The 13,555-nt window shown below is 45.6% G+C and overlaps 2 protein-coding genes across 3 annotated transcripts in view; both read right to left on the reverse strand.

The window, feature by feature from the left end:
- Positions 1-13,555, reverse strand: part of LOC144098949 (glutamate receptor ionotropic, kainate 2-like) — a 325,255-nt gene that overhangs the window by 118,780 nt on the left and 192,920 nt on the right. The window lies entirely within an intron of this gene.
- On the reverse strand, positions 564-3,858 carry LOC144098951 (uncharacterized). The gene is made up of 2 exons (XM_077631939.1): positions 2,588-3,858; positions 564-941 (listed from the first exon to the last, which is right to left on the reverse strand). The coding sequence occupies exons 1-2, from the start codon at positions 3,703-3,705 to the stop codon at positions 569-571; spliced, it is 1,491 nt and encodes a 496-aa protein (XP_077488065.1). The 5' UTR covers positions 3,706-3,858; the 3' UTR covers positions 564-568.

The raw sequence follows: 13,555 nt of genomic DNA on the forward strand, positions 1-13,555 counted from the left end.
ACAAAATACTTCGCTTTCAACGATAAACTTTCCCATTTACAACTGTAAATGCAATACATATTGCTCACGCCGCGGTTGACGCGCAAGAATATATTACCAAAAAATAACCAAAGTGCTGTCGAATAATCACGAGTGAAAAAGCGAAGTAAATGACTCTTGAATGCACCTCAACCGAAACCATAAGTAGCGAGTGGGGCATTTCAACGCTTTTAACGCGCAAATATTTGCAGCACGAAGTGTGCTCCCGCCAAGCTTACTTAAAACCGCCGGAGGACTCAGCAACAAGAACTAATGAGGCGATCGTGATCGTGACACGATTACGGAATGCTACCCGGGATTACAGTCTACCGAAAAATGCACGTTAATAACAATTCCTTAGCCTACAGAAGAAATACTTCCGTCGTAAGTTGTAAGAGTTAGAGCGATCATGAGAAATGGACGGCATTGTAGTCTTACGTGTCACAAGCGTGTGAAAACAAGTCTGAGATGTTTAAAAAGTGTCATAAAAACGGAAAAACACATATAGGACTTCTTGCCGAGATGAAAACCGAGGGGTCATCGTAGCGGATCATGCGACCGTCGACAGCTCCGTAACGTTCGCACAGTCCAGACTGCTGGTGTAGCCTGGGTGACCACCGCACCCAAAGGCGGCGGCAAAACCGGGGCTCAGCTTCAGAGCCGCGTTCACCTTTTTCCCTACAGCCTCTTCAACATTGCACATGAAATAGGCGTAGCGCAGGTAGAAGAACTCGGCGTTGGACATCCGGTACAGGCTCCAAGCTGTCTTCCGTTCGTACCAGTCGGCTGCCGCTGGGCCGGTGGATGACAGGGAGGGCAACGCCCCCACTGCTTCCAGTGCGATGTGCAGGCTCATGGCAGTCATGGCAACAGCTCGCACTTCGAACGGTCGCAACCCCGGCAGCGAGCTCTCGACACAGCGGCTGCAATGAAGCGCCCGAGAAGAGTGCGATGCCTGTCAGTGCATCGGCGCGTCAATTAAATCTACGCACTAAGGAACTGCTAAGAGTAGAGCAGGCCGCCGCTATAGTTATTCTTTTTCACGCAGCTAGCTCGCTAGTTATGCGTATACAAGTCCAGCGTTCTCGGGGAAAAATTTTGAAAAATGTTAAATTGTAAGATACTGTTATAGAAATAATAGAGGTAATGGTCCATTATTCTGATATCTAGCAAAATGTTTCTTTTAAAGTGTTTCCAGCGATTGCGTCGAAAAGTCAAGACTTCCACAGGAATCCATTGAACGATTTGACGATAGCAAAAAACGTTAATAGAAACAAAAAATACAAGACTGTCGTCGAGTGATCTGCGGAAATATTGTTATAGTGAAATCTTACATGAAAATATTGCGGTCATAAACTATTTCCCGCTTAGAAATGCTTTCGTCCAGAATTGCCGGGTATGAAAGAGCCACAACACCATTCCCATTCTAATAAATGGCCTCTCAACCTCTTGTATTCTGTACCCTGCCTACATCTATTCCTGTTCTTTAAATAAATTATATAGTGATCAACTGGTGTTTGTTAAGCTGTTTGTCTCGATTTCTTAAGAAGGAGTGTGAAACAAACGAACATAGGTCCCGAGTGGCGCAAAAAAGCATATTCTGCTCTAGGAAGAATATTTGGGGTGAGCGAACATCAGACATTTTCGAATAGCGAACCTAATATGCTCCTATTCCATTCGCTCAACGAATAAAATAGTGCATGTTTAAAATCATCCTGGGCGAATCGAATGTGTTCGCAAGTTTTTGGATAATTTTTGAATTACAGACACGTAGTTGGAATCAGACACGCCCCACTCCCAGAGAGGACCCGCTACGATGACTAAACGAATGCTGACGCGACGCGATGCGGCCAGTGTCTGTGGAGGGCTCCTTAAGCTCAAATATATGGTCTTTGGCTAAGACTCAACGACAACGCAGGGTTCAGTCAGGTTCAGCAAACCCTGTAGTCAAGCCAGCTTCGGCCGCCATGTCTCATAACTCTCGTCCCTATCATCAACACAGATATGACACTTGTTTACACTCCTAATCAGTCAGTAGCGAAAGGCCAACTTCCAAGGCGCATAAAAAGACGGTCACAGAGATAATATTCAGACCTCGTGCTCATAATGGAGACCACTGTTGCGTCTTTCGACAGTTGCAGATCTAACTCCATCAGTAACAACTTCCACTAGCTTTTCGTTGTTTCGCACGAGTATTTTTTTCGTAAGAATCTTCGCAGCAGTAGCGAATATTTATACAAATTTTCGATTATTATTATTCGATGCAGTCCTATCATAATTCGATTATTATATAATTCAGCTGATATGGGCACCATTCATATTCGATACGGTTTTGAAAAACTGCTATTAACGCACCCTTGCATAATATGTCTCGGTTTTCTTGTCATTTCCGATTTCGCGTCAATTACCGCTCAAATTTTGCCAAGCGACAAGGTACGATCTCAGACCGGTCGAAGGAGCACAAGTCTGGGCGCTTTTCACGCTGAATTTGCTTTGTAAAGGAAATTACCCTTTGTTATCCCACTGCTCTGCAAAGGAAGTATTCATTACGACATAGATTTCAAATCACCTCTGCTGTAAGATGGCCTGCTGTGTCTGCGATGACCACATTTCGCTGCTGATAACTTTTTGCCACATAGCAGCTGCCATTCGGCTGCCTAGGCCGGGTGCGTCAGCCAGAATAGGATCGGTGTTGTTGCCACTTAGTAAGCCGAACAGCGGGGTTGGCACGTACAGGGTTGTGTCGCTCACGAAGGCCACCTCACTCCTCTCTTCGTAATGGAAGCCGTCTATGATTACTACACTTCCACGCCGCGACTTCACTGTCCTTACGTCGAACTCGAAGCTCAGCGCCCGGAAGTAGTTCCGAACAAAGCCTTGAGTGGACAGGTTGGGAGCGGCGACGTCCCGAAGGATGAGGTCGATGGGCAGCAGCAGGGAAATATTTGCGACCATAGCATCGAACTTTGCTGTGTCGTTGCCGTCCTTCATGATTTTGCGAAGAGGTGCGTAGGTGGCGAACGCCTGCCTCGTGGCCTGAAAAAGGTTTCTGAGCTGGACATTCTTCCTTTCACTTGTGAAGGACGCGACGTACGTTCGGCGCCAGAGCTCTTGGAATTCAATTCCGTGAGCCTTGCAGAGGGAGGCGGCGCGCATCGAGGGAAAGGTCACCACAGTGAACAGATGTATAAAAGTAACGGTTTGGAGCGCGACAGTCATTATCATGTGACACAAGGACAAAGGCTGGCTTGAGGTGTTCCACATGAGTCGAATTTCTTGGAGAGTGACCTCCTTGGGCTCTGAGTATATAGGTGCCCCTGCGTCCAGATATATTGAGAAATCTTGAAGAATGGCTTTCAGCTGGGAAATGTCGAGGCCATTGAAGACGTCGCGGAGTTCTTCTGTTGTGACCTCAACTTTGAAGATCTCATCGGAATCGCCCGGGAGGCGCCGATCCCAATCTTCAATCTGATCGAGCGTGTAGTTGGCGCCGAAGTGAGCGTTCACGACCGAGAGAGCAACGCCAAAACAAGTTTCGACGCAGGAATGCCTGTAATCTTCCAAGCGCATCTGGTTTCTGGAAATTGTGAGGGACGCTCCAGGTTCGTATTCAAAGGTTGTGAAGAAAGGAAGATTATAGCGGTACTGCACGTCTAGGGCGAAGCGAAGCAGGTCAGCGGAGCTCATGGTAGTCTTCGATTTTGAGATTTCGAGGAGAGCAGCCGCGGAGTCTTTGATAAGCAATTCTGGTTTCCATATCTCTCTCACGCATGATGTGTAGAAGCGGTGGAGGGCGGTAGCCGCAGGTAAGTCGTGCAGATTTGTGCCCCTGACCACGTTTCCCTTGATGCTCTCCTGCGATAGGGATATAAAGCACTGATATAAAGGCAGCTCTTGACATGCTATTACAGTAGATAGTATCTACAGCAAAAAATTTAGGCAGTTGGGGAATACAGTTAGTGCCACGAGCCGCTTTGCAAACGAATAAATTTTCGGTTAGTTACAGTTGTAGGAAAACATGCTCTTTTATTTACAACTTGAGGGATGCTAATATCCAATCTAATTTAGAGAATTACTTTCCTTCGAATTTATCCGCCGGTGGACAGAATATTGCTAGTGCATTTAAATTTAACAGCTACTTCTCCCGTGTGATTAGCTATATTACTTACAATTAGATTTGTGCACTTCGCGACATAGCATTAGTGAATCAGCGTATCTGTAATTTCTCAGAAGCAGCTAAGGTCTCTTCTTTTCATTTGAAATATAATAAATCTCCTCGAATTGAAGAGATTTTCAGTAACGGCCTGCGCAGAAAACATGATTACATTCGAGGTGTTTTGCTAGCATTGCTTGATTGCAGAAATTCAAGTGGTGGTATTCCTGTAATATTGAAAACCCTTCTAGAAGATTTCAGCCATTTGTTAAATCGCAATAATGTTGATTGCGTGCTATTTCTCGATAGTAGCACGGCCTTCGGTAGTGTAAATCGTGCTCTGTCGTTAAATAAGCTTTTTGTTTGCTTATATTTCTGGGTGCCTTCTCGTCGTTATCAGTAAATTTGCTTCAAGTTAGGCGTCAGCTTTTTACAGTTGGGCAGCTTCATAGCACTTTCTTGGTAATACTGTAATCCTTCAGGGTTTAATAATACATCCGTTATTATTCAGTATTTATGGAAATGACTAAAAAGCGTGATGCTTGTTTCTCTTTATCAATACGCCAAAGATGCGCTGATGTTAACTTTTCCAATATTTTCTACCACGCAATTTCTTCTTTCACTAAGCGGCCAGAAAAGCTTTAGACTGGTTTCGAAATAAGTTATTGGCAGAGATGTATCGAAGACGCAATTAATCTGTTTCTATATTCTTTGAAGAAAGTGAGTTTGATTATCCTCTTGTGTTGCATTGCTAGGATTGTATTATGTCTTGCTCTTATAAGCCTCTATAGTACTCATCTGTGCTAGGGTACCAAGGTTTATATCCTGACAGCGACCTTTCTTGGAACGCCCACTTTGCTTACGTTTGGAAGGAACCTTGCGACGCATCGTCTGTGTTGTACATTATAAGATAATGCATGACTTTATCGGTAAGGAATGCGGTAACTCCCGCCTTAGGCTACCTTATTGTGGGATATGGAATAATAGTTTACGGGCAGTGTGCAGCTCACTGGCACAACAGAATGAACACTACATTGGATTTCTCTTAAACAAAAAAATAAACGTGATTTAAGCTTGAATGCTGGTCAAATGTCAGACATAACTTCGCCAGCGAGAGAACGAGTCACCATTAGAAGGAGTTAGCTTTGAAATACACCAACTGGCCCACATGGTTACCTTGTTGCTGGCCAATTGTTTAGAGGTGGACTAGCTTTGTAATAGCGGAGTAATTACTCATTGACATCCACCCAAGCGCAGCCGTACGGCTACAAAGGGAACCAATACAGCTTTCTCAGAAACTTCGTAATATAGAAAAATTCGTAATGGTCAGGGGGTTCAAACCCGGGACCACCGCTTCACCGGAGCAGTGGCTCTACCAAATGAGCTAACCGGGACTGCAAGTTTATTATGGTAGGGCGAGAACGAATTGATCAATAACTAGGAGTGGTCCGGGCTCGAACCACGGAGCAAGACCAATTTTTCTTTAACTACGAAATTCCTGAGAAAGCTTTATAACTTTCCTCTGTAGCCGCATGACTGCTCTTGGGTTGACGCCAATGAGTAATTACTCCCTTACTGCAAGCTTTAATACTGGTGCCTACCACTTGAAAACACTTTGGATGCCGAATTTCAGTAACCGTTTGAGAAATATGGTTGTTTTAAAACATACCTAGTCCAGTAACTCTTAGTTTCGTACGCTTCCACACGTTACTTAAGGAAAAAAACATTTTTTGAAGGCTGCGGTGTCCTACAAGGCATGTCACTAGAACTCGCGCTAATTATGTTCCAAATTACTTCCCTAGTTTACCCCCGGCACCTACAATACAAGTATTAATACAAAAGACTCCTAAGGCGTCTCTGTTTTTAAAGGCTTAAAGGAGTGTCAAAGGGAGCCGCAACGATGATGAGATGTGCCTGAGATCCTAAAGGACGCCTCTTCACAAGTATCCTCCAGCAATAAGTTTTATATGCGTTTTGTACAAGCTGAGTAATCTGTAGTCAAAATTTGAATTCCCACGTCTTCGCGCCTTTCCCTCTCTTTTCGTCACTTTTTGCACGCTGAAATTTCGGCGCTCTTCCGCCGACCCCTCGCACTCGCCCCCTGCGGCAATTGCCGACGCGCGCGAACCAATGCTAGCAGTCCGCTGCTGACGTAACGAGCGCTGCGTGACGTAACGAGTGCGGATTCGGGCGAAAGACCAGCACCGTAGGCCGCAGCTAGGCGCGGATGCAGAAGTTTTAAAAATTGTATTGTAGATTATCGGCTCGCTTTTGAGGTCTTGTACGCGACATGAACGCTCGTTGGCCTGTACTCTACATAGTGCGAGCATTTTATAGACAACCTAAACACCCTTTTCAGGGGCCCTTTAACTTTAGCATTACGTTTGGTCGCCTGTTTAGCTTGTGCTCCTAGATGTGCAATCACCTTAGCACCCCGGTAGCCTGATTGGTTGTGCTTTCGAAATCGTTCTCTCGGCCATTTTGTCAAGACACTTTGCTCTTTGTGTGTTCCACTTTTTTCTTGCTATTCTGAAGGCAAAATGTTCTGCATCGACACTTAGCTCATGTTTACTAACTTCTTTTGTCTACGTGCGCCGCGTTTGATTTTGCAGCCGCCAGGCGCAAGAATTCAAGCCACCAGTGGCACTGGCAGACCTGCAATATTTCGTTTTGTTTAGTGGTAACAAAACTTTATTATTAATATTAATATTACGCAAGTCACCGTTGGCTTAGATGGGCCCGTTTGGCTGCATGGATTTTATTGGGTGCTTAATAAAGATAATTATACGCGTATCTCAGCATATAGGAAGATATAGCTTCAGCCAGTACTAGATGCCACCATGAAGCTCAATACTAGATTAATTTCATGTAAAACAACAAGAAAAAAAAGAAAGATAATGAACCTCGAACGACGGGGAGTGGTCTGAACCTATCAAAGTCATCATAGCAGGAAGTGCTTCAGAAAGGTGTACTTTGAAGAAGCAATGGTCCGAAATAATCTGGTTAGCGAGATTTGAAACAAACCCCGCCGCCAGACCACCGTCAGCAACAGGAGCGCCTTTCGAAGCGAAAGCTTCACTACGCTGGGTAGAGCCCATTTCGCGGTGCGTTGCCGGTTGACCTTCAAGTGAGCCAGAGGTCAAGTGTGCCTATAGGCCTTACCACATTTTGTCCACCATGGTGTCGCACCACTTGACCTTTGACCTTTCGACTCGCCAGTAGAGGGCGGTAGAATAGTCGCGCGATAATCGCGTGATGTCGCGCGATGGAAATTGCCGTTGCGATGTCAGGCTAGCGGGATTATATAGACGGCAGCGTTTGTCGGGAAACCAACCCCTCGCTATCAACCATTAATTGAATCGCCACCTGGCAGCGTGGGCGCGTTGCCTATACAGTGTGCGGAACGCACTCAACGTTACAGAGGCCAAGACACGTCTAGTTGCCCTATACACCACAGCGTTCGCTTTCTAACCAGGTTCAGCAGTTAAACCGCAGCTACTTTTCTTTACAGCACCAGCTAAGATGCTCCAAGTGCTTACAGTTTGGTCAAGAAAGAACGCATCGTCAAAGCCTCTCTAAGGGCTTTACTAGAGCTAGCATCTGCGCCATAAGCACCTACTGAAAGCGACGCAGTTGTCATAGAGCGTGTGAAATGGGGCTCACCAAGATGTCCTTCGTAACGTCTTCTTTCACGACGCCTTCTTTGATAGCGTTCTTGCAGACGTGCGCGAAGAAATCCTTGCAGGGTGAATGTTCCTTGTCAATAACGGCGAACAGCTGGGCAGCTTCTTCGGGACAGCAGAAGGGATTCTCGGTGGTGTTCTTTCTGCCAGGTCTCGGAGGCAGGCTGAGAACTACCCAGACGAGCGCGCAGGCGACCGCAGCCACGAAAATCAGGCCAAAGGCCGCGGGAATCGCAATCGCTCCTGGTTGTGGAACTCGTCGCGGCGTAGGAGAAACGGGGAGTTCATCGGCAGCTGGAGACACCACTACAACGGCCGCGCTTCGAGCTGCCATGTTCTTCTTCTGCCAAGTCACGCGCGGGCTTACGCGTGACACCCGTGGCATACGGTCGGCATTGTTTGAGACATTTCGAAAAAGAAGCTACGCCCAGTTCAAACTGACGAAGGTGAAATAAAAATTTTAGTTCATGCATTTATGACTTGAAGGTGAAATAAGTGAACATCGGTCAGTATATTTATGACTCGAAGGTGCAACAAACAGCGTGAGCCGCATCACACGTGTCGTAGGCTAGGGATGGACTTCCGAAGGAATAAACTGTGTCATTGATTTTTTCGAACGCGACACAGCATGTGGGGATTTGTCCTTATCTCTTGGCTTTCTTTTAATACAGACCAGATTTAAGCAGAACTTCATACCAAGGCGCGTTACTTATTAACTACCTTATTCACTGACGTGAAGACGACGAGGAAGTTATATACTTGGTCCAATCCCCGTGTTTCAGCTAGGACTAGCTGTACGGAGAAGAATACTTTATTGAGCAGTTCACGCGCTATCAGAGATTCTGTGTCATGGATCCTTGTTGTGTATTTTTACTATCGTGTAGCTTTAGAGCTTTGCCTCGGAAGCATATCACAATGAACATTAAGGTTAGCAAACCCTCACCGTGATGCAGACAAGGAAAACTGCAGTTCTCTCGAGGGCTGACTCAAAAGTCGGCTGTTGTTTCGCTGAAAGCACAGCTCGTTTACTGGAAGCTTTGAATGTATGTTGTTACGCGACGGCAAGTCGATGAAACCAGGACGACATCACAGGTGTTGATAGCTTGATGTAATGATGGTAATGTTTTTGTCGTCAGGCTTAATCGCCCATTTCCACGGCGGGCGATTGGTCAGGGAACGTTGCGGATACAAACGCACTCATAGATGAGGAGCGGAGTAATTAGGTAATTTTATGCTGCAGGCCTAGCGCGAGCGCTCCTGCCGGTGGCACTGCCCGCTTCGTCTTCTTCTAGTCTGTGTTTGTCAATGGTGCAATGGACCACCCACATCATTGCTTAGAAAGTCAGATTTGGTTACGATATACCAAAATATGCCTAAAACTTCTCAGATAATTAAATTTTTAGATCTAGCAATTTTGAGTATTTCACGAAGGTTTCAACCAAAAGCGGCTTTTTATACCAGAAGAAGTAACCTCACTCAGCGAAAACTCCCACGCTTTTTAAGCGACACGGACCTTGCCTCACGTTTGTGATGTGAGAAAGTGTGCATTTTTTATGCATTTTTTCATCTGCCTCCTCCCATCATCATAATCCCTCATCGTAACCCTCTTATTTCTCCTCTTCCCGTTCCCCAGTGTAGAGTAGCAGGCCAGATATTTATTTTTCACGCCAATGTCTCTGACTTTCAAGTCGATAAACCCTCTCTCTCTTCACGGTTAGCATCAGACTCGCAAACTGAACTTAGAAATATCATGCTCGTAATACAACCGAAAAAAAAAATACACAGTGATGCAGGAAAATCCTATCAACAACAAAAACAAAATGCTCAGAAATAATCTTGAAAAAACTTGATAGAGCGTTAGTTTAGTAGGTTCCTTGATACATATCCTGCAGGACACAGGAATTTTAGAACAAACCCCGTACACAGTTAACAGCATCACAACAAATTGCAGTTGAGTTGCGGTGCTCAGAGAGCTTTTTTTTTTTTAAGAAATAAACCGATTGGCAAGCCCGCCGTCCAGCTCTACAATAACATTATTACGGACGAAACGATTTTTATCAGCTACTTTGAGAATATCAGCTGGGACAGGATACAGCCTGCTTCACAAGCCTTTCAAGCATGTTATGCTAGCTACCGTTGTCGGCGTACCGCGGGTCACATTAGCGGCCGAACGGACAAGTACACGGAAGCGAACATAAGCGAAATTTAGCCGCCGCGGTGGCCGAGTGGTTATGGCGCTCGGCTGCTGACCCGAAAGATGCGGGCTCGATCCCTGCTGCGTCGGTTGAAGGATAAAGGCAAAATTCTAGAGGTCTGTGTACTGTGCGTTGTCAGGGCACGTTAAAGAACCCGCGGTGGTCAAAATTTCCGGAGCCCTTCACTACGGAATCTCCCATAGCCAGAGTCGCTTTGGGACGTTAAACCCCCATGAACCATGGACCATAAACCTAAACGAACTTTGGCGAAGCTTTCAGTAAGCCAGGTGCAACGTGCTGCGCTGTCACCGCAGCAGTGCATGCGTCAACAGCAGCGTCTTCGTGGTCCCGTGTTAGTCGAAGTTATCGCGCGGCGCGAAGGAGCCTAGGCTTCATTCTGCAGCCAGAGAGGCGCAAGTGCAGTGCTGGTGGCACTTCATAAGCTAGGCAACAGCAACGCGCGAGTTGCCGTCATTACTTAATGCACGCGAACCTTTGTACACATGCTCCGTGGCGCCACCTATCAGCAAGGCAAGTCGTCATCATCCGTGCTCCGTGCTCCGGGGTCCGTGCTCGGTCCTCATTTATTTCTAATCTACATTAACGATCTACGAAACAATCTTAAATCTTCAGTCAGATATTTTGCTGATTATTGTGTCGTCTAGCGGGCAGTAAGGACTACTAACGATATAGCTGTACTTCAAGGTGATCCTAATGTTGTTTCCGATTGGTGCTTGACATGGAATATGACACTTAACACGACAAAATGCAAACTAATCCGTTTTTCATGCCGCAGAATTACATGCCCTCCCTGTTACTGCCTTAATCATGATCCACTAACATCAGTAAGATCTTATAAGTACCTCGGCGTTATTCTAACATCGAACCTGATCTGGAATGAACACATTATTTCTACAAACACAAACGCTAACAGCATGCTAGGCTATATTAAACGTAACTTTTCTATCGCACCGTCATCTGTGAAACTAACCCTTTATAAAACACTTGTTTGGTCTAAACTCGAATACGCCTGATCGGTATGGGACCCACATACCGACTAATTAACCAATGCCCTTGAAGCAGTCCGAAATCGATCCACCCGTTTTATTCTTGGTGACTATGGTCGTCTATCAAGCGCCACACTCACAAAAGAAACTTTATCACTAGCGCCCTTGTCGATGCGCAGAAAAGGTTCTCGTTTGTGCCTTTTGTTTAAAATTTACCACACCAATCCAATTCTAAAAAATGAACTGATCACGTCACCCACATACGTATCGTCGCGCGTCGATAATCCGTGCAAAGTAGGCATCCCCCACTTGCGCACTACATCCTATCAATATTCATTCATTCCTAAAACAGCAACAGAGTGGAATCGTCTGCCTGCCGCGCTGGTGCTTAATAACAATATTGAAGTGTTCAGGAAAAGCCCATGCGTGCATTATAACGCATAGAAGTTTGTTTATTCTAACTCCTTTAGTTTCACACTTTTCAGTTATATTGTTGTGTGTTTCATGTGGTTTCATGCTGTATTCTACTCTTCGTTTTTAACGACAAACATTTACGAGTGTTGCCACTTATTAGCTATGTTTCCCATGCGATGTTACTAGTTTTTGTTACCCCGCGTAACCGTGTGCTTTTAAGACTTGATTAATCCCCAGTTCACTCCTGGATTCCAATTTGTCTGTTTCTTTCTTCTTTTTTTCTTTTGTACTGTATCACTCCCCTTTATGATGCCCTCTGGGCGAAGAGGGTAACTGAAATGAAATAAATAAATAAACATCATCAGCCTGACGAGGCCGACTGCAAGGCAAAGGCCTCTCCCATGTACCTCCAATTACCCATGTTCTTTGTCAGCTGCGCCCACTGTATGCCCGCTAACTTCTTACTCTCATCCGCCCTCCTAACTTTCTGCCACCCCTTGTTACACTAGCTTTCTCTTGGATTCCACTCCGTTCCCCTTAAGCACCAGAGGCTACCTTGCCTTTGCATTACATGCCCTGCCCAAGCCCATTTCTTTCTCTTCTTCGATTAGGATGTCATTAAGCCCCATTTGTTCCCTCACCCACTCTGCTTGCTTCCTGTCTCCTAACGTTACACCTATCATGTTTCTTTCCATTGCCGGCTGCGTTGTCCTTAACTTGAGCTCAACCTTTTTCGTTAGCTTCCACGTTTCTGCCCCGCAGGTGAGTACCGGTAAGATACAGCTGTTGCACACTTTTCTCTTGAGGTATATTGGTAAACTGGCATATATAGAAGATCATCCATGTTACTAAACCACACATACTCCAGTAAGGAGATCAAAGTATATTTTTTAGACGTGGTGGTCGGCAGAGGCTATGACGGTGACGGCGGCGCCCAGTCGCAGCGAATGGCCCAGAGTTCTGTGTACCACGGGCTGGCACCATAGCCTTTTCTTCGGCCTGTGGAGAAAAGAAAAGCTAAAGGAAAAGGCAAAGGAAAGAAGTGTAGCTGATGAGGGACGCTCCCCAAGACATGATCGTGTGCGGCTATCAATAACTATGAGTTTCCTAGATGACGGCGCAGATTTCCTGCAGTGTATTTTATACTTGCATCCACTTTCGACGAACAGATGGTCTTTTTTTTTACCTTTGTGCTGAAAGCAATTACCGGTCATTTTTGCCGCTCCGAGGAATAAATTGGTGTAGAAAAATCCTGTGACACGTGGTTCGCACTGGTTAGTGCGTTAGTAAAGCACAAGTAGGACCGCGAAATCCAGCTTTCCCACAGTGCGCACATAATTACGCTATAAATAGGGTGCAATGTTTTTCAAACGGTTACTGAATAAGGCACCGTATGAGTTCGGCACGATATTTACGTGTTGCTAAAAAGTGAACATTTAAATGAGGATATATTGCTGCAGTTCACCGTTTTGAACGCGTAATTCCTTGAACAAGAAACTGCACCTGCAGCGTATGCTAACCTATGGGGTGTTGGAATAATCCACGACCACGTATTAGAATATTTCGATCATGCTCCTCATTGATGGATGACACGATGATACGAGTCCATCGGTGAGTACAAGTGAATCATATCAGCTGAGAAGGAGGAGGAAAAACCTTTATTGGTGCTGACTGAGCTGGTGGTCGGAGTCCTCAGTCCTGGATCCCAGTGGCTTTCGCTGGGGAGCGCACCAGTTGGATGGGCGCTCGGTAACCCTCCAGGGTGAGGCTGGTCAGTCATTAAGCTTCACTAAGCCACATGACATTCCATTTATTACCCGCTATTTTCTCGAACAGCAACGTCAGACTAGCCTCACTGGATAAGGGTCGGGCGTTAAACCTTATCCCCTGCTCGGATCTACAGCTCATATCTTGACCGAAGAATAGAATATTTGAATATTTTAATTATTATTTTAAGCTTTGCAGCTTGCTCTGATAAAGACTTGCAAACTGTAAATGAATTTGCGCAAACGGGTGACAGATTTTTCAAGACACAGATGAGCGTTACAATACTAGAAACTCAATGTGGACTCGACACCCGGCTGA

The sequence above is a fragment of the Amblyomma americanum genome, chromosome 7 (genome assembly GCF_052857255.1).
Source record: "Amblyomma americanum isolate KBUSLIRL-KWMA chromosome 7, ASM5285725v1, whole genome shotgun sequence".
NCBI classification, from domain to species: domain Eukaryota; kingdom Metazoa; phylum Arthropoda; class Arachnida; order Ixodida; family Ixodidae; genus Amblyomma; species Amblyomma americanum.

Bases quoted from the DNA above. Each gene is read 5' to 3' on its own strand.
- LOC144098951 (XM_077631939.1), bottom strand. From the start codon at position 3,705: ATGAGCTCCGCTGACCTGCTTCGCTTCGCCCTAGACGTGCAGTACCGC. The intron at 942-2,587 runs GTGATTTGAAAT...GCTTCATTGCAG, and splicing joins CAGGCCATCTTACAGCAGAG to CCGCTGTGTCGAGAGCTCGC.